At 35.3% G+C, this 24,387-nt stretch overlaps 1 protein-coding gene across 2 annotated transcripts; it reads left to right on the forward strand.

The window, feature by feature from the left end:
- Positions 1-1,688: 1,688 nt before the first annotated feature.
- On the forward strand, positions 1,689-22,762 carry LOC110697169 (cleavage and polyadenylation specificity factor subunit 1-like). 2 transcript variants are annotated; one of them, XM_021874515.1, is made up of 26 exons: positions 1,689-2,225; positions 3,097-3,243; positions 4,551-4,704; positions 6,401-6,536; positions 6,821-6,966; positions 7,619-7,714; positions 7,857-7,909; positions 8,337-8,468; positions 10,324-10,375; positions 10,521-10,640; positions 10,792-10,926; positions 13,054-13,182; positions 13,410-13,487; positions 14,188-14,328; positions 15,158-15,252; positions 15,607-15,803; positions 15,888-16,666; positions 16,958-17,038; positions 17,126-17,191; positions 17,297-17,374; positions 17,919-18,149; positions 18,307-18,435; positions 18,590-18,763; positions 20,329-20,514; positions 21,644-22,029; positions 22,168-22,762. In XM_021874515.1, exons 1-26 carry the CDS (start codon positions 1,912-1,914, stop codon positions 22,280-22,282), a joined length of 4,350 nt encoding a protein of 1,449 aa, XP_021730207.1. In that variant the 5' UTR covers positions 1,689-1,911; the 3' UTR covers positions 22,283-22,762. The 2 variants fall into 2 exon arrangements, with proteins under 2 accessions (XP_021730207.1, XP_021730208.1); XM_021874516.1 differs by lacking the exons at positions 1,689-2,225; positions 3,097-3,243 and having other exon boundaries at positions 4,561-4,649.
- The last annotated feature ends 1,625 nt before the right edge of the window (positions 22,763-24,387 follow it).

The raw sequence follows: 24,387 nt of genomic DNA on the forward strand, positions 1-24,387 counted from the left end.
TTCTAGCATTTTAAATAATTTTAGAATTATTAGTTTGTGTGTATTGTTAATAATTAAATATGACATTTTAGTAATCCATACTTTAAATTTTACAATAGGGTACGGTAGAATGTGCAAATTCTCTAGTACAATATCATAATTTAAAGTACAATCCTAATTTTGACAACTTTATAAAGAACCATAAGTTAAAGGTCTGTTCGGCACCATTGTGGTTTTCAGTTTTTTGATTTTGAAAGTTACACAATATATTTCATAAAAAGAACTAAAAAAAAAAATGTCAAATTTATTAGAAATGTCATTATTTGAAAATTGACAACAAAAAGGTTAAAACCCTTTAATTTACACCAAGATATATAACTTTTGATCATTTAGGGTGAGTTTACAAATGATGTACAATATTGACTACACCCACTTAAATTTATGTTCTCTAGTTACAATCTTATAGAGTATTTTTACATTTTTTTTTTTTATTTGTCCCCAATTAGTTTTTACACTTTCTTTTTAGGAAATATCTCCCTATTATCTTACTCCGATATATATTAATTTTCGCTATCAATAATATACGACTCATACTCACATTTTATAAACATATATCTCGCTATTTTTTGTTTATTATATTTTCAATAACATAATAATACTCTAATGTTTCTTTGTACATCTATTTTTTCACTAAAATACACAATTGGTAACGAAACAACTACTTATCACCAGCCCCATTCTTGACATTTTATGGGCCCTAGGCAAAGTAAGAAATAAGGGCCTCTTATAAGAAAAAATATTGGTAATTTAGTACTCATATTATACTCCCCTATTTTTTTTAACAAGTGTTTTATTTCTGTTAGGTAAATATGTCGATGCAAATGTTTAACCAATTATATCTTTGATTATCAATAAGTGTAAATTATAAGAATTGTTGATTAACAATCTATTCATTGAGACGATTTAGACAAGTACACACAAAACTTTTTTTTTTATTTTTTTTTATGTATAAATCACAAATATTAGTCAAATTAGTGTAAATGAGTAGTGCAAAAAGTGCTAATGGAGCACTTATTAAAAAATAGAGAGAGTAATATTTATACATTTAATTATATCTTACAAATAGGTACTAGTTAGTTTGGTGTTGGAAAAAAAAATAAAGAAATGTTAGTATAATTACTAATTGTACTTTGTAGCTATAATCTCACAACTGATTTACTTTTTTTGGTGGAAAAATGCAAACAAAAAAAGAATTATTAATATGAGGAGTAAAATAAAACAAGTCAGTGACCCTTGCACCTTCACTGAAACAAATGCTATTGCACGCTTCAACTAGCTGGGCTAAAGTAATTTTTATTCAGTATTAATGTTTATATTTTTACGTAAAAGAAAGTATAAGGTGAGAGTTATGGACCCCTACGAGCCTCGGACCCTAGGCCGTCGCACCTCTCGCCTATGCCCAGGACGGGGCTGCTTATCACCTAAAACTAATTTGGGATAAAGGGAGTAGCCCAACAAACTCCTTTCCCAAACCATCACTACACCTTTACTTCCGTTTCCTAAGGCAAGGGATTTCTTTATTCTTCCCTCCATTTCCCAAGAGCATGACTTGATTGGTTTTGCATGTGAAAGGTTATGCTATATTAGAGTCATTCTCCTTATGGCCTTATCCTTTCCACTAGTCTAGTAAGCTTAGCTCTAAACAAATTCTAATTTCTAAGTGGGACACGATTCATATGAACCAGGAATTAAGGAAACGGAGCAAGTACAAACAAACCCGACCGCACCATCGTCCTGCCAAGCGTTTAACTCAGGGGTTTAGGCTTACAACATAGCAATTCCCCTCTACTCCAAAACCCTAGAACACCTCACTGACTCACTCTCCTTTCGCTCTCCTCCCACACTCTCCCTTCTCTCTACTGATCAACAACAATGAGTTACGCAGCATACAAGATGATGCACTGGCCAACCGGCATCGAAAACTGCGCTGCCGGCTATCTCACTCACTCAATCTCCGATTCCACCCCTCAATTCATCCCTCCAATTCCTTCCGACGATCTCGACTCCGACTGGCCTCGCCGTAGTCAGGGCATTGGTCCTATCCCTAATTTAATCATTTCCGCCGCTAATGTTCTCGAGGTTTACGTTGTTCGGGTTCAGGAAATTAATGCTGCTTCCGATGCCAAGCGCGGTGGCATCATGGCCGGTGTCTCTGGTGCTTCTTTGGAGCTTGTTTGCCATTATAGGTTTTTTTTTTTTTTTCTTTTACTTTTACTCTCCTCTTGTTTTCTATTATTTAAAGTTTAGCTTGGTTTATTGAGGTGTTGGTGGAAAATGTAGTTGATACTTTGCTTTTGAGCTTGAATTGAAGCTGAATTTTGCGTAAATAGGCAATAATTCATACAATATCAACCATTAGGGTTAGAATTTTTAGGTGAACTTGAATGATATTTTGGCAATTGGACGGATTAGAGTATAGAAAGGAGGGGGGTGTTGGCAGGAAAATGTAGGTTGGTTTTGAGCTTTTGAACTTGAATTGAAGCTGAATTTTGTAAAAATAGGTGATAATGTGTACAATTAAACCTTTAGGATTAAATTATTTAGAAATTTTAGGTATATTGGAGTGATATTTTGGCAATTGGAATAAGTAGACTTGAAAAGGGGGTCTTTGAGGGGAATGTTGGCTGGTATTGACCTTTTGGATTTGAGTTGAAGCTAAAATATGTGAAAATAGGCAATTATGCTTACAATATTAACCATTAGTGTTAGGATTTTAGAAATTAAGTGTAAACTGTGACGGTATATTGACAATTGGTTTAATTAGACTTTAGAAAGAGGGGAAAAGGGGGGGGGGGTTGGCGGAAAATGTAGCCCCAATTGAACTCGAATTGAAGCTGAAATCTGTGAATAGGTGATAAAGCTTACAATATTATCCATCAGGGTAAGAATAATTATAAATTTTAGGGAATGATATTTTGGCAACATGATCATTGGAATTTAGAAAAGGGGGAAAAAGTTTATGATTCAAGTCATAGACTTTTGTAATGTGTGGTTTCTATTTTTATTCGCTTGTTTGTGTATTTCTGAATGCATAATATGCTCATTGGGGTATGCCAGGTTGCATGGTAACATTGAATCCATGGCTGTCCTCTCAGTTGGTGGAAGTGACAGTTCAAAAAGGAGAGATTCAATCATATTAACATTCCGGGATGCAAAGATATCTGTCTTGGAGTTTGATGACTCAACTCACAGTCTTCGTGCCAGGTAAGAATGATGAATTTACTATGAAATGGAGATACTTTATATTTTGTTACTTTCAAATAAATTATGTTTAGCTAGTTAGCTTCCATATCCGGGTTCTCGAACTGATTACTTAGATTTTAAAGTTCTTTTATTTGTTTGCTGTTTTACTTTTAATAGCTCTGTATTATCATATTCATTGATATCTCACCACTTCTAATGCTTAAACATATAGGTTTCATGTATTTTGTGATATGGATTCACTCTTGAATGGGCATATAGAAAATAGAATTGTAGGCTTATATATTGATCCTCAATAGGAGTTTTTAGGTGCATCAAAACCCCAGCCTTACTGAACTCTGCTATCTGATAACCTCAAGGCTCAAAGAGTTTATGCCAATGAGATCTAGACAGCTGGCAACCTAGAAATATCTAGTTTGCTGTTTCTACTTGTCAATCTCATAACGTAAATCAGCTGAAAGGGTTCATTTGGTCTCCGAGCATTAAATTATCATAGTTGTTGTCTGAAGGTGCTTGAAAAAAAAGGCCTAGTAATTTTCCGGAACTTTGATTTCCAAATATATATAAACTGGGGAAAAGCTATGTAAAGTGTTTATTATAGGAGATACCTCCCAGGCAAACCCTTTGATCTCCTCAAGGATTCTAAACAAAATCAATGTTCTTCAAGTTCCTATTCAGAAGGTTTCCCTGCAAAGATTGAGTTTTCAATAGACCTAATAAAATGCTGATATGTATCAGTAAATATATTTGAAAGAGGGTGTTTCATTGCTCAAGATTCTTCCCAAATGTGAGGGTGCTTCCCTGCCTTTACTTCTTTCCATAATTCTGTTGCGCTCAAGGAATATTAACCCTATGGCTATACCTGATCTAGACTAAGATTCAGGGAATTCTTTTATTAAAATTATTTCAGGGACTTGTTGTGCCTGTTGGTTTTAATATCTTACTGATGTAAATATTTCTGTTGTAAAGAAAAGCTATTACCAATATTTTGATCGTCAGTTTATATTGTCCTAGTACATCCCAACTATTATCTCAGAAAAAGCAACAAAAGAGAAAAAAAAATGTGTAGTTGCTCTGAGAAGACTTCCATTCTTCTTGATTTTATGTAATCCAATCATAAGTTAAAGCTACCATGGATAGTTGATTTTTGAGTGTCCTCACATTGTTTGCGACTTTAGATGGTTTCAGAGTATGCTCATGGCTTATCCAAAGATCCTTATTTTATTATTAATATTCTCAACATCTTTTCACTGATTATTGAACTCCCATTCTCAATCTATAGTGTCTGATGTTGTGCAATTTGTCTTCAGCTCATTGCATTGTTTTGAAGGTCCAGATTGGTTTCATTTGAAGAGGGGAAGAGAAGCCTTTGCAAGAGGCCCTTTGGTAAAAGTTGATCCTCAAGGCAGGTGCGGCGGAGTTCTTGTTTATGATCTGCAAATGATAATACTTAAGACTGTTCAGGTCTCTTTTTCATCTGTCACCATCCATGCTAGCTTTCCACCTTTTTTTTTTTTTTTTAATAAAGTAGCTTTTTATTACTTTTCTTTTCTTTTTCACCTGTTTGAAAACTCAAGGTGGTCCCTGGCAGAAGCTGAGACTTTTGTGTTTTCTTTTGGTAATCAAAATGTATAATTGCACAATGAAGGACTTAGGTGATTTTCCCACTTATGATACAATTTTGAATTACATAAAAGCAAATCTGGAATCGATTGCAGTTAGCCTTTGCATGATTTTATGCCTCACACTCTTTATAACCCACGATTCTTTAAGAGTGGAATATTAATATCATTTGACCTATAATTCTGTTACATATGTTGTTATTAACACTATCAATTCTGGTGTTTTTTTTCTTTTAATTTATGATTGCTGAGGCAAAAGAGACAGGATAGTAAACTCATAAGTATTGGTTATTAAGGTTATAGGCATCAGTAAGAAGTAACTGGTGACTGGGAATATGTGGTGAGAATCCAAGGCATGACTTTGGCTGTTAATATTACCTTTATAAGCTGCATGAAGTAAATATTAACCCCTGCTGATATGTTATTTGTGAATTAGATTTTATTTCTTTTGGTGGCCAATGACCTCAGTTTATTAAGGGATGGGTAGAAGTTTTCATGTGACCTGGAAAATATAAGTGGAAGACATTAGATAAACTCAATTAAGTTATAGGCTGGAAATCTGAGGTCAGACACTGCCTTTCTTCTAACGTTTATCGTTTGTAATGACATTGGAGAGATTGAGATCCATTTGTTTGTCTTTAGCTTCTTTGCTTGAGATGAAAGGGGAGAAGATGTTGTGAATTAAAATTGTCCTATCTAGGTTTTTGAGTATCTCCAGCCCTATGGGTGAATTATGCTGTATGGCCAAGGAGGAAATCTGCCGGATTAAATGCTTTCTTTTGTAATTCCATAGAATTTGCGGATGTGAAAATGAAGGTAAGATAACGAAAGTGCAGGCTTTTGAATTTAGCTTATATGTTCTGTGGGCTGGCTGGCAGCCTGTTATGCAGCAAAACAGGTATTCTTTATGGGAAAAATCTTTGACATAGATTCTGTCTGCCTCAGTGTGTGTCTTACTGCTCATTAACAGAAATACAGTAGTGAGTTACATGAGAAGCCTTTATGTCATTAGGACAGTTGATAAGGTTAGCTTGATCCAGTAGTTTTGATTATATTTTATTATTTAAATTGCAGTATTCATAGTTGGAAGTTTGGTTTGTCTTTCTAGGTCAACATCCCATTTTTACCCTGTGTACAGTCAATCTGTCATCTTATTCATAGTAATCTTAAAGTATCTGATCTTAAATCTGGAAGCATATTAAGGTGCCGACTTAGAATTTTTATGGCGCAATGCTATGTGTTGTTTCTGCTGGAGATTGATACTTTCGGATATGAAAAATGCAACCCCCTGCCCCATTTGGAGAGACCATGGTTGATCCAACGTTAAAAGTGATTACCACTGTCTTTGTTTAACATGGTTGCATCATCACAATTTCCAATATATTATATTTTAATGCAGTTTCCTATGCAGAGGGCCAGAGGCACCAAGATGTTTACAATGTTTGATTGAGATTTTTGTTTTTTAAACTATTGATTCATGTCATTCTATTTGCTGTTCAGTATATTGTGTAATTGTACTATTTCCTATGGTGGTACAGGCTGGTACTGGTTTGGTTGGGGATGATGAGAATTCTGGTGTTGGAGGTGCAGCTTCCGCTCGCGTTGAATCATCCTACATAATTAATCTAAGGGATTTGGATATCAAGCATGTTAAAGATTTTGTATTCGTTCATGGTGAGGTTCAGTGAAAGCTATATTCTACCATTTCTATGAATTTTGTCTTTATTTACTAAATAACCTTGTCTGTTTGTTTGTTTGCATTGTCCCGCCGATTTTAAATAATCAACGAATGTGATAATATAATTTCATGTAATTGCTGTGATTTGGCTTAGCAATGATAGCATTTATGAATATTTAAATGTATGCTGGTCTGGCACATGTTTTTGTGTGTATAAGTATAGTGCTTTTCAGCTCTACTTCTGGTGAAGTATTTTCAATGTACATGGATTCGTTTTCAGGATACATTGAACCTGTGCTGGTAATACTTCATGAACGGGAGCTTACTTGGGCGGGAAGGATCTCATGGAAGCACCACACTTGCATGCTTTCAGCGCTTAGTATCAATACTACAATGAAGCAACATCCCCTTATATGGTCAGCTACGGTAAGTTTTCAGCTGGATGAAATGATTTTAGTAGGTCAAACTGGCTTAGTTGCCCTGTTAAAAATTATTAAATAGGAATAATGGGTTGGAGTTGCTTATCTACAAGGTTAAGGCTTTGGGATTACAGATGGCCCATCAATAGAAAAAAGGGTTTACGGTTGATCAATAGCTTCCAATGCCCACGTATCTGATCCTCCAATAAGACAATTGCTTCTCACAAGAGAGTTTTTTATTCTAATGAGCGCAACTGAAACTGTTTGCTCAGGCTTAGAGGCTATAACTCCTAAAAGTGTACTGCAATATTAGTCTTGATATGACAGTATGTGTTGAACTCTGCCTTTTGTTTATAGTCTTGGTATAACAATGTGTATTGATTGGTGGTTTGTGACACTTGATGTGACAAAAATTATTGAACTTTGCTTTTTGTTTGGAAGAGGTCTTTGGTGTTTGTTTGTTTTTTTTTTTTTTTGTGTGTGTGTGTGTGTGTGTGTGACAATGGGAATAGGTCTTTGAATGATATATATATTCACACATTTCAGATAAGATGTGAGGATGCATCTAAGTTGAATATTGTATCATGCTGTTTAGTAGCTCTAGTTTTATATTTGTCTTGGCATACTCAAATCATGTCTTTTCATGCAACTGACAACAGAACCTGCCACATGATGCTTACAAGCTGCTTGCAGTTCCTTCTCCGATTGGTGGTGTTCTTGTAATCTCCTCTAATGCCGTTTATTATCACAGCCAGGTAATACGTTTTGCTTGTACTCATTAATCTCAGTGCTGTTTCATAGTTATGGTTTATGTTTCATTTGTTGTATTTCAGCAATCTTCACTCTAAATTTATATTATGGATTATTAATGATTGTAAATCTTCTTTTGTTTGGTAGTCAATGTCATGTGCCTTGGCTGTGAACACATTTGCAGTTACGGCTGATGGCAGGTAACTTTTGTTTTCTTCTCTAATGTTACCTTATCTCCATTACTAATGCTCAAATGTGGAATGCTTATACCCTAATAATTTCACACAAGTACCTCTTTTACTAGGCTAGTGGCATACTATTAATCTGTACATCATGTTTTTCCTCCTTTTACTACGTCAGTTTACTTTAAAATATTCTCACTTTTGCCGGGCTTAATATAGTACCTTTGAATATAGAAACTATTATGTTGTAGGGTAAAATTTAAAACGAAAAGGATACTAAAGTAGTGCTTCCTGTTTCTCTAAGATATTAAGCAGTATGACTTAATAAATTATGCCTGTTGGATGATGGAGATCATTCAAGCCTAATTTTGGTGTTTATGCTATATTTTTCTCACTGTTGTGCGCTTTTTTTTTTTATGTGTTTCCTACACATCATTCCTATCAGCCAAGAGATGCCAAGATCAAGTTTCACTGTGGAGCTTGATACTGCCCATGCAGCTTGGTTAGCTAATGACGTTGCTATGCTGTCAACTAAAACTGGTGAACTACTTTTGCTGACACTTGTTTATGATGGAAGGTAGGTGTTCTTATCTCTTTGTTTATTCTGTAAGTGGTTGATAGTTATTTGATTCCAAACACTTGGAGATTGTAAGCCACAATAGTAATGCATTTGTAGTTTAATTGATATTCCATTAAATATTGTTGATGTCAAATTTTAATTCATTTTCACAATATGCATTTTATCTCATATGGTATTTCTGTTTCACCTTTAGTTGCTGAGTTGTATGTTTTTATTCATTTTCACAATATACATTTTATCTTATAGCTAGCAAATTTCTGCCGCATGTTTCCAAAGAGTGACTCTTCTGTCTTTTTGTTTTTGTTTTGTTTTGTCCCCCCCTATGTTATTCATCCTTAGTGGCTTTGCTGAGATAAAATGGGTTCAACCTCATGCTGCCAAGGTTGCTCCGGTGGTATGAAAAAGGACGGAGAGAGGTTGGACTCTTGAAGTGTGGAGTATGGAGTATGGTTCTGTTAGAAAAATTTTACCTGATAGCTTACGACAATATATTGTTTACTGTACTCCTTTTGTACGTGTTTACACTGCTGTGGTACCATTTATAAATTTTACCTTGTTACAAGTAAATACTTCCTCTGTTTTTTTAATAATTCAACACACCTTTTCATGGTATTTAAGAAAAGTGGGCATCACATGATTTAATACACTTAAAATGGGGGTGAGAGATTGTTAGGAGTATAATGTAGTGAGCCATGAGTTTTTTTTTTTTTTTTTTTTTTTTTTTTTTTTGGGCCATGAGCTTTAACTAAGGGTAATAGTACAACTTTCAACAAAAAAAACTTTCTAATTATAGTGTGTTGCAAGTATCGTTACATTTCCATTTCAATTTCAGGGAAGTGTTGCAAGTATTACAAAACGGAGGAAGTATATATTTTTTTAATGAACTCGAAGTTGGTTAATGTTAATTGGAGTAAGGATCATGAAATGTTAAATGAAATTTTGGGGATGACTTTTATTTAAATATCTAGTTTTGAAACGTTGGACTGTCATCCGGTGGTGCAAATATTAATGCCATGGGGAATTTAACTATCTAGTTTATGAAAAGTTTTTTTTTTTTTTTTTTTTTTTTTTTTTTTTTTTTTTTCTGTAATTGGAGGACCGTAATCAAGTTAGCCTGTTTGTTTTAAGGTGTTGTACATTTGTGGTGAGGAGGATGATTGTTTTTGAAGCTTTTTTATCCCATTTGAAGGATTATCACAAATTTTAATGCTTGAATGAGGTGTTGGTTATGTCTACCAAAGCTTGGAGTAAACTGAGTTGCCCAGCTGTGCTGAACTGATAAAGATTGCTTCATACAACAGAAGATACTTTTATTTGACTGATGATAAGTGTAGAGGCATGGCGGAGTTGCACTCCTGTTTCATTTTTCTTTCAAGGTGCATGTAGCGTACCCAAATTTTTGGCATTGGTTAGGGGCAGTGCCAAATGGAGGTATGATGGGCCAAAGTTCTGGTCGTGACACTAATTGGACTCAGTTGCATCTAGTTTTTGGTGGGTGAATATGAAACTCCTTAACATGTTGGAAGGGGGATGTCTTATTCACTTGATCTCCCCAAGGTTTTTATTATATCATTGACTTTAAGACTAGGATTTTGTTCTGTCACACCTTCTAGAAAAGGAAGAAGTTTTCTACAAAGAGTATGAGCAGTCTGGGCTGTTTCTTTTACAATTGTAGTGGTATGTTGATTGTTGAATTCTGCTAAGTAGTTGGCATTTAAGTTAGGAAATTTATGAAATCTATTTTGGTATATGATCAGTTTTCTGGTGAAAATTCCTATATGCTACTCATATTTGGGTAATTTTAATTAAATGCCCCATTTTTATTGTTATCATTCCTATTCTTGATGTGTAGGGTTGTGCAGAGGCTTGACCTAGTGAAGTCCAGAGCTTCTGTTCTTACATCGGTTAGTTGTATTCATCAATTTGTCTAGTTTCACCTTCATAGTTTATGTAATGTTTATTATCATCATTATTTTTTCTTTGCCAATTTTTTTTCCCATATATCATGGAGCTTATAGATGCAATTTGGCTATTCTTTATTTCTTATAGGATATTACGACAGTAGGAAACTCTTTGTTCTTTCTGGGTAGCCGCCTGGGAGACAGCTTGCTTGTGCAATATACTTTTGGAACTGCTCCTACAGCCTCTGCATCTTCTGTGAAGGAAGAGGTGCTTTATATACTCCCAATATTTGCTCATTTGACTTTTGTTGCTGCATGAATCTAATTGTTCTCTTATCCTCTCTTTCCTTCCTATTTTTTCATTTTTGCTTCTATGCATTTATTAATTCAAAGATCCTGTTGCGCTCTCTGTTTGCCAGGTTGGGGATATTGAAGGTGATGCCCCGTCAATGAAACGCCTACGGCGATCATCATCAGATGCGTTGCAAGACATGGTTGGTGGTGAGGAACTTTCTTTATATGGCTCAACTCCTAATAAAGCAGATTCAGCTCAGGTCTGTCCTTGTATCAGTATCATTGAATGCATTATGGAACACTGATCTTTGAAAAATTGTTCCATAGCCTGTACATCCTCTTCTTTTTAAATTTGTGTTTTTTTCCCCTGATTTTTTCTTTAACAGTGTGTTTGGGTTGAAGGATTTGAGGAGAAAAGAAGAGAGAAGGAGCAAGGGATGTTCCATTGTCTGGATAGTACATTAAGAGGGTGAGGGAAAAGGAGGGGAGGGAAATGGGAGGATGTTCTGTCCTTAAATATTTAAAAAATTAATCTCTCCAATATTGGAGAGATTAAAAATGGTAACTTCCAGTCACTTAAGTTCTGCCTCTCCTGCTCTCCTCTTTCCCTTGCTTCTATATCCGACCTCATTCTTTATCTCACCTCCTTTCCCCTGCTTCTGTGTCCACCCCTTTTTACTTTATCTCTTCCCTCCCTTCCTCTTCACTCCCTTTCCTTTCTAATTTTCCATTCAAACACTGTGTAAGGCATACTTTGGGGATTTTTTGTTTCTTTTTTTGTTAGGGGAGAGGGAAAAGGTCATCTAATTATCTCCAATCAGTTCAGTGATATTTAGGCAGTGATATGTCAATGGACATATTCTGTTGTGAATATCCTGTTTCCTATGAAGGAAAAGCTCAATTAATTTGAAGCCACTGTGTTAAAAGTCTGTCATTTCACCCTCCATTCGATTAGAGCACTATAACATTTTATCTTTCTCTTGTCTGTATTCCTCCTTTTTGTCTGAGATGTGTAGAGCTGTGACATAAGATCATTAAGCCCTGTGCTGTAAGGTGCATTGCATAGTTCTGTTCTAATGCATTACAAAATAACAAATACTTGTTTCTAAAGATATACCGTAGAATATAACAAATTATTAAGAAATATCTCAAAATTTGGAGCTGTGAATCTCTATATTGTTTTCCCTAAGCTTGTTTCCATCTGGTCAAGTCCTTGGATCTGGCAGTGTGGTGTGTCCCCAGATCCACATTCCTGAACCTAGCTGGCCCCTAGACCTGAAATTGTTGGAAATATTATTTCTGACCGGGTTCCGGGTAATGTGGGTGATAGATGCCAGCCAATCTGAGGTGAGGTGCCTTGGGTTTTAGAATTTTGGTTCTTTAGATATCGTACTTTTGACTTAGTTGGATATAAGCTATTATCTTCAGATAGTTTGAATTCTTATCTATTTTGTAAGGTATTTTTTGTAATGTAGGACTAGTTGGCATCCATATATTAAACGAGAGCTTCGTTAGGACTAAAAAGCTTAAGCTCTCATGAAGCTTTTTATATACAAAAGCAAGAAAAGTTTAGCAACGCTCACATGCTAAAACTTGACTCCACCTACATACCCTTAAAAAAATGGACTCTAAACTTGAGAAGGGAAGATTCACTCCAATACCTTCCAGATATGCTGGTTTTCTTTCCAATCGTATCACCAAATTGCCTATGGAACTATATTCCACGCTACAGCTTCAGCAAGACAACCTTTTTTGTCCTTTTTTCCAGGCAACAAGAACTTCTCGTTGTCCCAAACAAGGCTAATGATAAGTGCCAAATAGAAAGAGCCTTAGGAAAGGGGTAAAAAATGACTTAACATATTCTTTTTCTCTTAGGCAGGCACGAAGTGCAACATTTCATCTGTATAAGACCATGCCAATGATGTGGTATATGGGCTTTGTCTCAAATGCCCAATTAAATAGACTTTATTTGTACTCTGTAGAAGTTTAAATTTATTCTATACTACTCTGATCTTTAATCTTAGGGTCTTTAGGATCCAGCATACAGGGTTATAGATTGAAATTGAACATTGAACTTAAAGGTCATTGCTATTGTACCCTTAGATGAGTTCCAGTATTAAGAAAAGAAGAAGCGTAAGAATTGCTTTTGAAAACACATTTGTCTGTGAATGACTTACATTGTGAATTTTAAACAATTGCTTATATATCCTAAATTATAAAATGGTGGGACTTATTAATGTATAGGTTATTTGACGTGTTAAATGTGGCTTAAATTGAAAGTATTTCGCCAAATAAGGCATTGGTATGATCTGTTAGTGATTTTGCTTCACTTGATTTTTTTTTTTTTTTTTTTTTTTTTTTTTTTTTTTTTTTTTTTTTTTTTGCAGAAATCTTTTGCTTTTGCAGTGAGGGATTCATTGATAAATATTGGTCCCCTGAAGGATTTCTCATATGGGTTAAGGATCAATGCAAACCCAAATGCCACTGGAATGGCTAAGCAGAGTAACTATGAAATTGTCAGTTCTGCTGCCCTTAGCTAATCTGGAATAAGGGATCTGGGATAAATCTCACAATCTTTTTTTTTTTTTTTTTTTTTTTTTTTTGGGTGGGGAATAAGATCAGAAGTTCTCATGAAAAGTCCTAGTTTTGTTGGAAAAGTTGAATTTATGTCCAATGTTATCCTTTGATCAGATTTCCCTTGTCAATGGTTTTCTCGCTACTTTTAATAATGTTTTTCATGCAGGTTTGTTGTTCTGGACACGGGAAAAATGGTGCACTTTGCGTTATTCAGCGTTCAATTCGCCCTGAAACGATTACTGAGGTGTGTTCTGGTAGATTTATTGGTATTTGTGCTTTTCTATCTATGTTGGCCATCTTTTACAGGGTGGGGTGGGATGTTACTAGATGTTTTTGCTTAATTGTGAAACTTTGGATTGCTATGCCCTCACCCCTCCCTTTTTTGTTGACTTCTTGTCATCAAAATAATCTTGTAAATTCTGCTGATATGCTCTTCATTTATTTATTTATAATTTTTTTTTAAAATTAATAATATGAGTACGGAGTACCATATATTTCTGGTGGTCTATTCGTCTTATTATCATCTGTTGCTGCTCCCCCCTTTTACATAAATTGCAGTAAAGCCAGTAACCTATGATACTTGCCTGGTAGTGGTTTGTGATTTACCAAAAAAAATTAAATAAATATCTTGGAGGTTTGTTATATATGTGTATGCTTGAATTCCATCACCAGCTTGGCCTTGCTGTTAATTTCTTCACCTGAACGACACAAAAGATGCATTCATGACACTTTTATAAGTACTTGTACACATTTGAATCTTCGCACCGGGGGGGAGGGGGGGCGGAGGAGGAGTGGGTGGATTTTGATAGGTATGTAGTCTAATTCCATGTCTTTTTATAATGTGCTCATCCAACAACCACAATGTTTGTGTCATGCTGTATGGACTTTATTTTATTATTATTTAAAAATTTGAATAGTGTCTTTTTTCTTTGGTTAATTATTAGGTCGAATTACCTGGAGTTAAAGGGATTTGGACTGTCTATCACAAGAGTTCTCGTAGTCATAATACTGATGCATCCAAGATAGCAGCAGAGGAGGATGAATATCATGCATATTTGATCATAAGCTTAGAGTCACGAACAATGGTAAGGAGATATCCACTTTCTGCCGATCAAAGTTGCTGAAGCAGATTGAATTTTCCTTGCTCTTACTCTCTTATGTTCATATTATTTTTTGTGAAATTGGGAGCATCTGGTTTCCAATTGGGTATATGGTTTTGGCCGCTGTACAGACAAAGTTTACTGCAGAACTTTTAATTAAGTATATACTCTTTTGTGGGGTCACAACACTATGCTTGTTATGCTTCTAATTTCTTTTTGACTTGAGAATCCCTTGTTGTTTTCCCAATTCTTTTTCTTGTCTTAAAATGCAGATGCAATGTTATTTAGCTGATTATCAGTTTATGAGTTCTTGAATTCATACTTTGTTTTGTTTTTGGTTTGGTTCATACTTTTAATTATTTGGCCCCGGTAGCTGCTCTCCTATCTGCTTTGTGCAAGGTCAAACAATATATGGTAGTGGGGATCAATAGCTTTTGTCCCTTTTAACTTATATCCGACTATCCTCTGAACAATTTTGTACAGAAAAGAAAAGAGAAACCTTACTGCTGAGCTTGAGAATTCCAATTGTGAAGTTGACTACTTTATTCTTTTTATTCAAATCTTAACTTCCTATGATATTAATGAGCCGCTTTATTATTATTATTATTATTTTTTTTTTTTTTTTTTTTTTGAAGTCTTAACTTCCTAGTATCAGATGTTAAAAGCAAATTTTTACTGCATCCTATCCAAATTGGAAGAATTCCATACTTTGTTGTTGTGAAGTGCTTACATCTTGATATTCCGAAGCTTTTTCTTATGTTAATCAATTTTTTGTCCAATTTTATTTTGATAATGTGTTTTCCTGTCTTTTCAGGTTCTTGAAACAGCTGATCTTCTGGGGGAAGTTACTGAAAGTGTTGACTATTATGTTCAAGGGAGTACTATTGCTGCAGGAAATTTATTTGGAAGGTGATTATTTACAGCAATGCATTTTATATCTCTGAAACATGGCCTAGGCTTAGGTAGGAGAATTTCCTCAATTTAGAACTGTATCTCTCTTAATTGTGTTGTTGCATTTGTTCCGAGCAGACTGTTGCTTGCTAGTCAGTGCCTGCAACTCCATGTTCTTGTCGAACCATTTTTTTTACTTGCAAGAGTTTTATAATTTATACTTATGATACTCAAATGCATCTATTTTAGGCTGTTCTGCTGTGTCACAAACTTCTCAAGTGGACAGTTCTTTTAACCACTTGTTGATGATTGGTGGTTGTCGTATAATCTTTACTGAGGTTGTTTCTTGTGCTTTTTGGCTTTTATTTCCAGGCGTCGTGTTATTCAGGTCTATGCTCGTGGTGCCCGAATCCTAGATGGTTCATACATGACCCAGGAGCTAACTTTTGGATCTAACGGCACTGAATCTGGTTCTGGGTCTGATGGCATAACTGTTTCAGCAGTGTCAATTGCTGATCCTTATGTATTACTGAAGATGAGTGATAGTAGTGTCCAGCTTCTTGTTGGAGGTATGATAATTATATTATTGTCCTGTATGCTGATGTTGTTTCACCAGAATATCTCATCTTGGCTTTTTGCAAAATCATATGCAGATCCTTCCAATTGCACTGTTTCCATTGATGTTCCTTCAGTATTTGAGGGTTTAAAGAAATCAATCTCTGCTTGTACACTTTATAATGATAGGGGTCCTGAGCCATGGCTTCGGAAGGCCAGTACGGATGCTTGGCTTTCAACTGGTGTTGGTGAGACCATTGTTGGGTCAGATGGGGTGTCACATGATGGGGATATCTACTGTATCACTTGTTATGATAATGGCACCCTTGATATATTTGATGTGCCTGGTTTTAATTGCGTTTTCACTGTTGAAAAATTTATCTCTGGAAAGGCCTATCTTACTGATTCCTTTGTCAAAGAGTCACTACTAGAACCTCACGAGATCTCCAAGAGTTCTGAGGATATGGCAGGTCAGGCCAGAAAAGAAAATGTGCAGAACATTAAAGTTTCTGAAGTGGTAATGCACAGATGGTCTGGACAGCACAGCCGTCCTTTTCTATTTGGAATATTGACAGACGGAACAATTCTTTGTTACCATGCGTATTTATTTGAGGCTCAAGAAAATGCTAAAAATGAAGATGAAAAAGGAGGACAAGATTTAATCACTCATGATAGCTCAAGTTTCTCTAGGCTGCGAAATTTGAGGTTTCTCCGCATTCCCTTGGATATGCACACACGTGAGGAAGTGTCCGCAGAAGGGGCCATGCCTCGTATTTCCATTTATAAGAATATTGGTGGCCATCAAGGATTTTTTCTTTCCGGGATGAGACCAGCTTGGTTTATGGTCTTCAGGGAGCGCTTGCGTGTTCACCCACAGGTCGGTCTATTGCAGCTTGAATACATAACACATCAATCATTTTCCTTTTCCCAATCCCGCTTGAGAAATCTTGCCTTTGGAGGTTATATGTAATTAGTAACCATTTAAAACATAACATTTGGTACTTAATTTTTTATTTTTTTTTCTTTCTTTTTCTTCTAAGGCTTTTGACCTCTCTTGTTACTTTTTTTGGTTGTTTCTTTTACATTTATGTCATTAATGTTCATGCTGTTACTTGTATTTGTAAAAAAGGTCTAACATAGTTAACACAAGTCATTTCTTTGGTTGCAGCTGTGTGATGGGTCCATTGTCGCATTCACGGTTCTTCACAATGTGAATTGCAATCATGGATTTATATACGTGACCTCACAGGTTATATCCTCACATTTGGCACATTAGTTGATAATCCTAACTTTTGTGGCACTTGACTGATATTACTTTTTCACTTCTATGTGATAGGGTTTGCTTAAAATTTGCCAGCTGCCATCTGGACTGAGTTACGACAATTACTGGCCCATGCAGAAAGTAACAGTTTTCCTCTTTTTTTTTTTACAACTAAGAAGTTTGTATGTTATATTGCGCAAAATTATTTATTATATCTATGAGCTAACTTGATTTTTTTTTTGTTAGATTCCATTGAAGGGCACTCCCCATCAAGTCACCTACTTTGCTGATAAGAATTTATACCCACTTATTGTTTCGTTTCCTGTGAGTTCCTGTAACCTTTGTTCTTTCATGAGTATTAAAGCTTTTGCTTGTTGGAAATTTGATGGTTGAAGAGTCGGTAGCTTAAATTTTCCATATTGTAACTTTGTTGATTGAGGATCAATTTATTGATAATCCTTGGTTCATTTTCCCCTGCATTTGTGTATGTTGCACTTATTTTTGCTTTCAGTATTGGCGAGTCTGTTAGTCAGTGCCTTGCATTGCACATGCTTAAATCCAGCAGATAAACTATAAATCGATAACTTCTAGCTGTAAGTGAGCGGGAACATCTTGATAGGTTCAAATCAAAACAGTCCCTTCTGTCATAGATTCATAGGTGGCATTGCCTTAGTATTTTGATGCTGCCTTGTGCTATTTTGTGTTGAAAACAAGTCTGGCATTGTACTAATATGCTTCTTGCCTTCCTATTTTCTACTGCTTTCTTCTCAATGTACTTTGATAGGTGAATTATAATCTGAAAGGTGCTTCTAATATATCATGCAACATGATTCTATGCTGCAAAATTAAATGATGTCATTCCTTGCAGGTTATGAAGCCCTTAAATCAGATTCTTTCATCTCTAGTTGATCAAGAAACTGGCCATCAGATTGACCATGACAATCTTAGTTCTGATGAGCTACAGAGGACTTACACTATAGATGCATTTGAAATTCGGATAATGGAGCCAGAAAAATCTGGTGGAACCTGGCAAACAAAAGCTACTATCCCTATGCAAAGTTCAGAAAATGCTCTCACTGCTAGAATGGTTACCTTGCTAGTAAGCTCACTACACATTTATATAACTTAATGGACTAATCTATGCGATCTCTTGCCTGCAACTTTGATGATTGCTGTTAGTTAATTTTCTCTCTCTCTCTCTCTCTCTCTCTCTCTCTCTCTATCTCACTTTCTTCTGTGGTTATCGTCTTCTGCAGAACACAACCACTAAAGAGAATGAAACACTCTTAGCTATTGGCACAGCCTATGTGCAAGGGGAGGATGTGGCTGCAAGAGGGCGTGTACTCTTATATGCCCTTGGACGATCAGATAATCCTCAAAATTTGGTATCCTACTGAATCTTGCAATTCTAACAGTTATTTCTTGATGTTCATACTTCTGCTGTATAGTTTTATGTTATGGCATAAACTTTACCAAAAGCTGTTCATGTTGCAGCTCACTTATTTGTAAGTTTATTTTATTCCCCGGGTTTCTTCGTAGGTTTCAGAAATGTATACCAAGGAATTGAAGGGTGCTATATCTGCTGTAGCTTCACTTCAAGGTCATTTGCTGATAGCTGCTGGTACTAAAATTATCTTGCACAAATGGACTGGTACAGACTTGAATGGCGTGGCATTCTTTGATGCTCCTCTGCATGTTGTGAGCTTAAACATTGTATGTATTTCCTTTTGGCACTGGCTTCTACTCCTCGACCCCCTTTTTTGTTTGTACACTAGATGAGTGCTATATATTGCTTTTGTGGTTGCCATCTATTTTTGTGGCATGTGCAATGTGCATCATTTTATTTTCCATTACATTTTTGAAATAACAAATGTTTTAAAGTGATGTTGTAAAATGGAGCATTTTTGAAACCTGCTTGCTTAAGGTTATCATCCATGTTAATGTGGGTATAAGTCAGATGGAAATGGTTCAAACAGTTTCGAAAGAAAAAACAAAACATAATGTCCTTTCTAGATTCCTTGAAAGTTTGGTTCACAGTGTCTTCATTTTTCTGTTGTGAATGGAAATCAGATTGCTTATGGTTGGATTCTTGGGAAGGGGCACAGCATTTTAGTATACATCCCAATGGCTCCATAGATGGTTTGATGCTCACCACTCTGAGCTCTCTCTTCTTTGGTGGGCTGTTTGTTCAAATGGTTAATTTCTCTTAGAACTGTCACTTCAGGAGGAATCTTTTTGAGTAGGAGTCATGGAAGGCATTCAAATTTGTTGAGCAATATTGAATTAGTTTCTGTGGATCCCAGTATATTGCATGACTCGTGTTCTTTCTCCAGCCACTGGCACAAAAGTTGTAACTTGAAATCTTTCTTTGATTCCACCTTTATAGAGTTCCAAAGTGGGTGAAAGCATTGGTTTAGGTTGATAGTTTGGAGAAAGCTCAGTGCTTGTAAAAATTGAAGTTTCAAAGGGTTTGTGTACTTTCTTGGTGATGGAAAGATGGGAAACCACTGGTTATTGCATTGTGACATAACAGCTTGTCTATGGCAAAGGCTTTTTCGTGTTGGGGGTAGCTGGGTTACCCACATACTGCCTGGGTTATTAAAGGTCCAATATGAGGTTTTATCTGTTTCAGAGACACTATGTAGTTGGAATACAGTTGTGGTGAGCTGCAATTTTTGTTTGTTTGTGTTTGATGGTGGAGGAATGGTATTATTTTTCGGGATCAGGTATCTTCTCTGGCTTCAAGATGAGACTGGGTGGTGTGTTTAGCTTATCAGGGTTTAAGCTTGTTGCCTTGTGGGTCTTTTTGGACCTCCCCGGTCTATTTTTTTTGGGTAATACATGATTGGATTTTTAATATTTTGGGTTATTTTTTCCCTTTTTGATCTTGTTCCGCCACTAGTCTCACTCCCTGAAATCCATTTTTCAATTTTTATGGATTTTTTCTTATTCAAAGATAAAGGTTGGTTATGGACTTTCGTGCTCTGACTTGGATGTTTGTTGATAGACATTTAACTTGTGAGTTATGGATGATCTGATGATTCCTTGATATTCCACTGAGAGTGTATTTTCTGCTTTTGTAATTTCTCTTTTATTTTTTCTTCTTTTCTATTTTTTTAAATATAAAATGCAGTACTATGGTAAATCCATTTTTTGATATCATGAATCATAATTTTTAATTTTTTAATTGCTTTTGAACACCTTCTGCAATAGAGAACTGAGATATATATATTGAGAATGTTTCTTCAATATAATCAATATTTTCTTGACTGTTGCAGGTTAAAAATTTCATTCTTCTTGGAGACATTCATAAGAGCATATATTTTCTTAACTGGAAGGAACAAGGTTCTCAACTTAGCTTGTTGGCAAAGGATTTTGGGTCACTTGACTGTTTTTCAACCGAATTCCTAATAGATGGGAGTACACTCAGCCTTGTAGTTTCAGATGAACAGAAAAATGTTCAGGTCAGCATTTTTCCTATGCTTTAAAAAATTTATGTAGTAGTTGGAATAGAAATATAGATAGATATGGAACAGTGGAAGAATGTAGCAGCATCGGACTATAACTTAGTGGGAATAATTATGAGTTGTTAATCTACAGATGGCTCTTTAATAAAATATTCTATATAAGTTTGTGCAAATTTACGTATTTAGTAGAATGTTGCTCTGTGGTAGGTTGGGAAAGATAGATGGAATAGGGCAGTCTATGGCCTTCTAGTTAGTTTATCAAGAGGAACAAAATGATCAGATAGTAGACTTTTGTTCTAAGACAGAATTTTTTAGGCAAAGCAATTGATGAATTGGAATGGGAAGTTGGGATGTGTCTTTTGCTGTCAATGTATTGGAAGACATCTGATCTGGGTCTGGGTGAGTGGGTGGTGTATCTGGCTTGTTTCTTTTCAAGTTTTAGCTTTTAAAGAACTATAGTATAATGTAGGATGATTATTATTATTTACAAGTACTCTAACTTAGTGCTGTTATAAGATAAACCTAGACAACTTTCAAGTCATTATTTGTGTAAAATAAGTTTTGGTTTGCTTGTTCAAGTTAAAATTGTTGTATCAGGGCTTGATAGAATTATTGTCTTTGTTGTTTCATCTATTGAGATTAGCTCTTTAATAATTTGTTGAAATGGAAAAGAATTAACTGAACATTTAATTGGCTGTTTAAAGAAAGACGGTGGCACGTTCAAGTCTGATGTCTGAACATGTTTCCTGTGCTACAGTGATTTGTTTATTTATTGTTATTTTATTTGACAATGTTCTAAGCATAAACTTTTTTCCAGAGATCAAAATTACAGAGTAGAAATTAGAAAAACACAACTAAAATTACTCAGTTTATTATATTAGTTGTTAGTAATTTTAGTTGTGTTTCACTCAGTATCTTAGAAGTTAGTACTACTCATTTGATTATATTTGGAGCAATTGTTTACTGCTGATTTCTGCTAGATTAATGGATTGCTGAAATTACTCATGGCTATGGTTTTCCGTTACCAGCTTTACTACCATTTTAATTTTTTCACGAGACTTGTACAGGTTTTCCTCTATATGATTCTGGCTACATTTCCCCATATGTTAATATTTTCTGCCAATAGGTTTTCTACTATGCGCCAAAGTTGTCTGAGAGTTGGAAAGGACAAAAGCTTCTTTCAAGAGCTGAATTTCATATTGGTGCCCATGTGACGAAATTCCTGCGATTGCAAATGCTTCCTGCTTCGTCTGATAAACCAAATGCTACTCCAGGCCCTGATAAAACTAATAGATACGCGCTACTATTTGGTACTCTTGATGGAAGCATTGGCTGTATTGCACCACTTGATGAGCTATCATTTCGGAGGCTGCAATCGCTGCAGAGAAAGCTTGTTGAAGCTGCTCCTCATGTTGCTGGGCTAAATCCGAAATCTTTTCGCCAATTCCAGTCATGCGGTAGGGCACATCGCCCTGGGCCTGACAACATAGTTGATTTTGAGCTGCTTTGCCAGTGAGTTTCTGTTACTCATTTCCTTACTACACGACATGTTTCTGCTGAAAAACTAATTTTACTGCTGCTTCCAAATATAATCAAATGAGTAAAACTAACTACTAAGATACTCATTATATGATGTTTTTTCTCTTGCAGTTATGAGATGTTACCGCTGGAAGAACAACTAGAAATCGCCCACCAGATTGGGACTACTAGATCACAAATTTTATCCAATTTTAACGACCTTTCTCTAGGAACAAGCTTTCTATGAGAGCATATACTTCCAATCATACGGCTGCCAAGAAAACAAGGCCAACACCTATGATGCACTGGCTCAGATTTGGGTGTTGTGTCCGACAATGTGTATCATGTCAAAACACTTGACACTAGACGTACAACAGGGTGGTGGGGTAACGTAGGCCAACACCTAGAAGAGCTGATTCTGTAGTGACTGCTGGGAGGGTACTGTAAAATTCTTTCTATCCTCCCTCTGTTTTTTCCCTCTTTGTTTTCCCCCCAAGTTCCTGTCATAACTGGGTCACAAGAGTCAATATCACTGTAAATGGCTGTTAGTATTGTACATGTTGTCTAGTGTAGTGAAATTTGATTCTGTAAAATGTTTCTTGTTCTAGTATGTCTTTATTTCTTTTGCTGTTCTTTCGTTGACGAATTCAAATTTTGCTGTAAAAAAATATTGTAAAACAGAAACTCCGTACTATACCTCAAGGTAAATGTTTAGGCTTTTTTTCAAGATCATGACCAACTTTCAGTAGAGGCTAAAAAGTAATTGTTTAGTTGGACCAAGAGCAACACTCTTCTTTAAGTCACTGCAAGATCTAAGGAATTAATATACTCGTATTTATACTCATGGAGTATAGTACTATAGCTTCAACACCTAAGTAACTGTGTACGTAAAACCGGTAGGTAAAGTGGCAAGTAAGATCAATTTCTCGCAAAACTTGCCCATCATGCAGCCGATGTCGGCCTTAGAAATGAGCTCTTCTTTGATCTCGCAGCCATCCAGAAGTTTAATACATGAAAGGGCAACCCAGAAACTGGGCCAGTGAGGCAGCTAAAACCTTGATTGTCTAGTTATTGGCTTTGAATTCAATATATTATCTTGTTGGATTTTTTCTTTTAGAAGTATATATATATATAATGTGCTTGAAGCTGGATCATTATGATAAGTCTAAATTTTCAAAATATGATTAGAAATTGGTTTGGGTAGGACCAAATTTACGGCGTTTAGTCAAAGAATTGAGACATAAAAATGATGGTTGTTAACTGCACAGGAAAAGCTTTAGTGTGATATGAATGGCTGGATGTTGTTATCATTTATGTCGTTAAGTAATGATTTAAGGGCACTTAGTTTTTTAATTAGATTCCACTTTGTTCACTATTTACTGGTACTATATAAGTGAAGAACTGATCCCACTAATTACACTTCTAAACTGTTTTGTATGTTAAAATCATAGTAGTATATATTCATGTTCTGTATCATATTCCAAGATGAGAGCTAATGGGCTCTATCGAAATGATTTAAGTTTGGCTTTATACTGTTTCCCTCCTCTTCTGTTAACAATGAATTGAGTCGAGTTGAGTTCAAATGACTAAACTTGGATTTTGTTCAATTTACTTGAATTGCTTTTTTTTTTTTTTTTTTACTTTAATCAGTAAATTCTTTTAAGTAGTAAGATGGTAGTCTTAACTTTCTAAATTTAGCACTTTTTTTTTTTTTAGATCATTATTTTGTACGGTTAAAAGAATGAACCCTTCTCTTTACACCTTCGTTTAGCTCTCTTCATTCTTATGTTGGATGTGTCTTCATGGACTAATGAATAATTATATATTAATTACTTACCGCAAATTTAGAATCGTAAAGAATTATGAGAGTTACTAATTAAGACAAAAGCAACTAATTTAAGACGGGAAAATACTCAGAAACAAAATGATGTAGTCAAAAGAAGTAACCGAAAAATACCAACCATAAACATGTGTGCATAATGTATTGATTATAAAGAGTTTACATAAGAATGATGTCGGCACACGTGAGCATTGCCCCATCTAGCATGCTCAACTTAAGTGAAGAAAGTTGGAGAAAAACACAAAGCTAACAAACAGTACAAACTTAGATTTGGATCAAAATTTTATCAATTTAAAAAGCCCTAAATCAAAAAGAAAATAAAATAAAAATAAAGAACAACTAAGTGATAAACACAATTAAGAAGAGTGGCATTGTTTGTTGGACGTAGGACCATCCATCTTTAAGGGTATGCCCACATAAAGTGCAACAATTCCTTCCATATCTTCTATTCTACTCCCATTTTCCACTAATTTTGCCCTTTTTTAAATTATAATTTAATTACCTTACCAAAA

Source organism: Chenopodium quinoa, unplaced genomic scaffold (assembly GCF_001683475.1).
Source record: "Chenopodium quinoa cultivar QQ74 unplaced genomic scaffold, ASM168347v1, whole genome shotgun sequence".
In the NCBI taxonomy this organism is placed as follows: Eukaryota; Viridiplantae; Streptophyta; class Magnoliopsida; order Caryophyllales; family Amaranthaceae; genus Chenopodium; species Chenopodium quinoa.

What these genes read in the sequence shown, in the direction of transcription:
- LOC110697169 (XM_021874515.1), top strand. Translation starts at nt 1,912, where the DNA reads ATGAGTTACGCAGCATACAAGATGATGCACTGGCCAACCGGCATCGAA. An exon ending in GCTTAGAGTCACGAACAATG is followed by an intron (nt 14,329 to 15,157) that starts GTAAGGAGATAT and finishes CTGTCTTTTCAG; the next exon opens with GTTCTTGAAACAGCTGATCT. An exon ending in ATGAACAGAAAAATGTTCAG is followed by an intron (nt 20,515 to 21,643) that starts GTCAGCATTTTT and finishes TTCTGCCAATAG; the next exon opens with GTTTTCTACTATGCGCCAAA.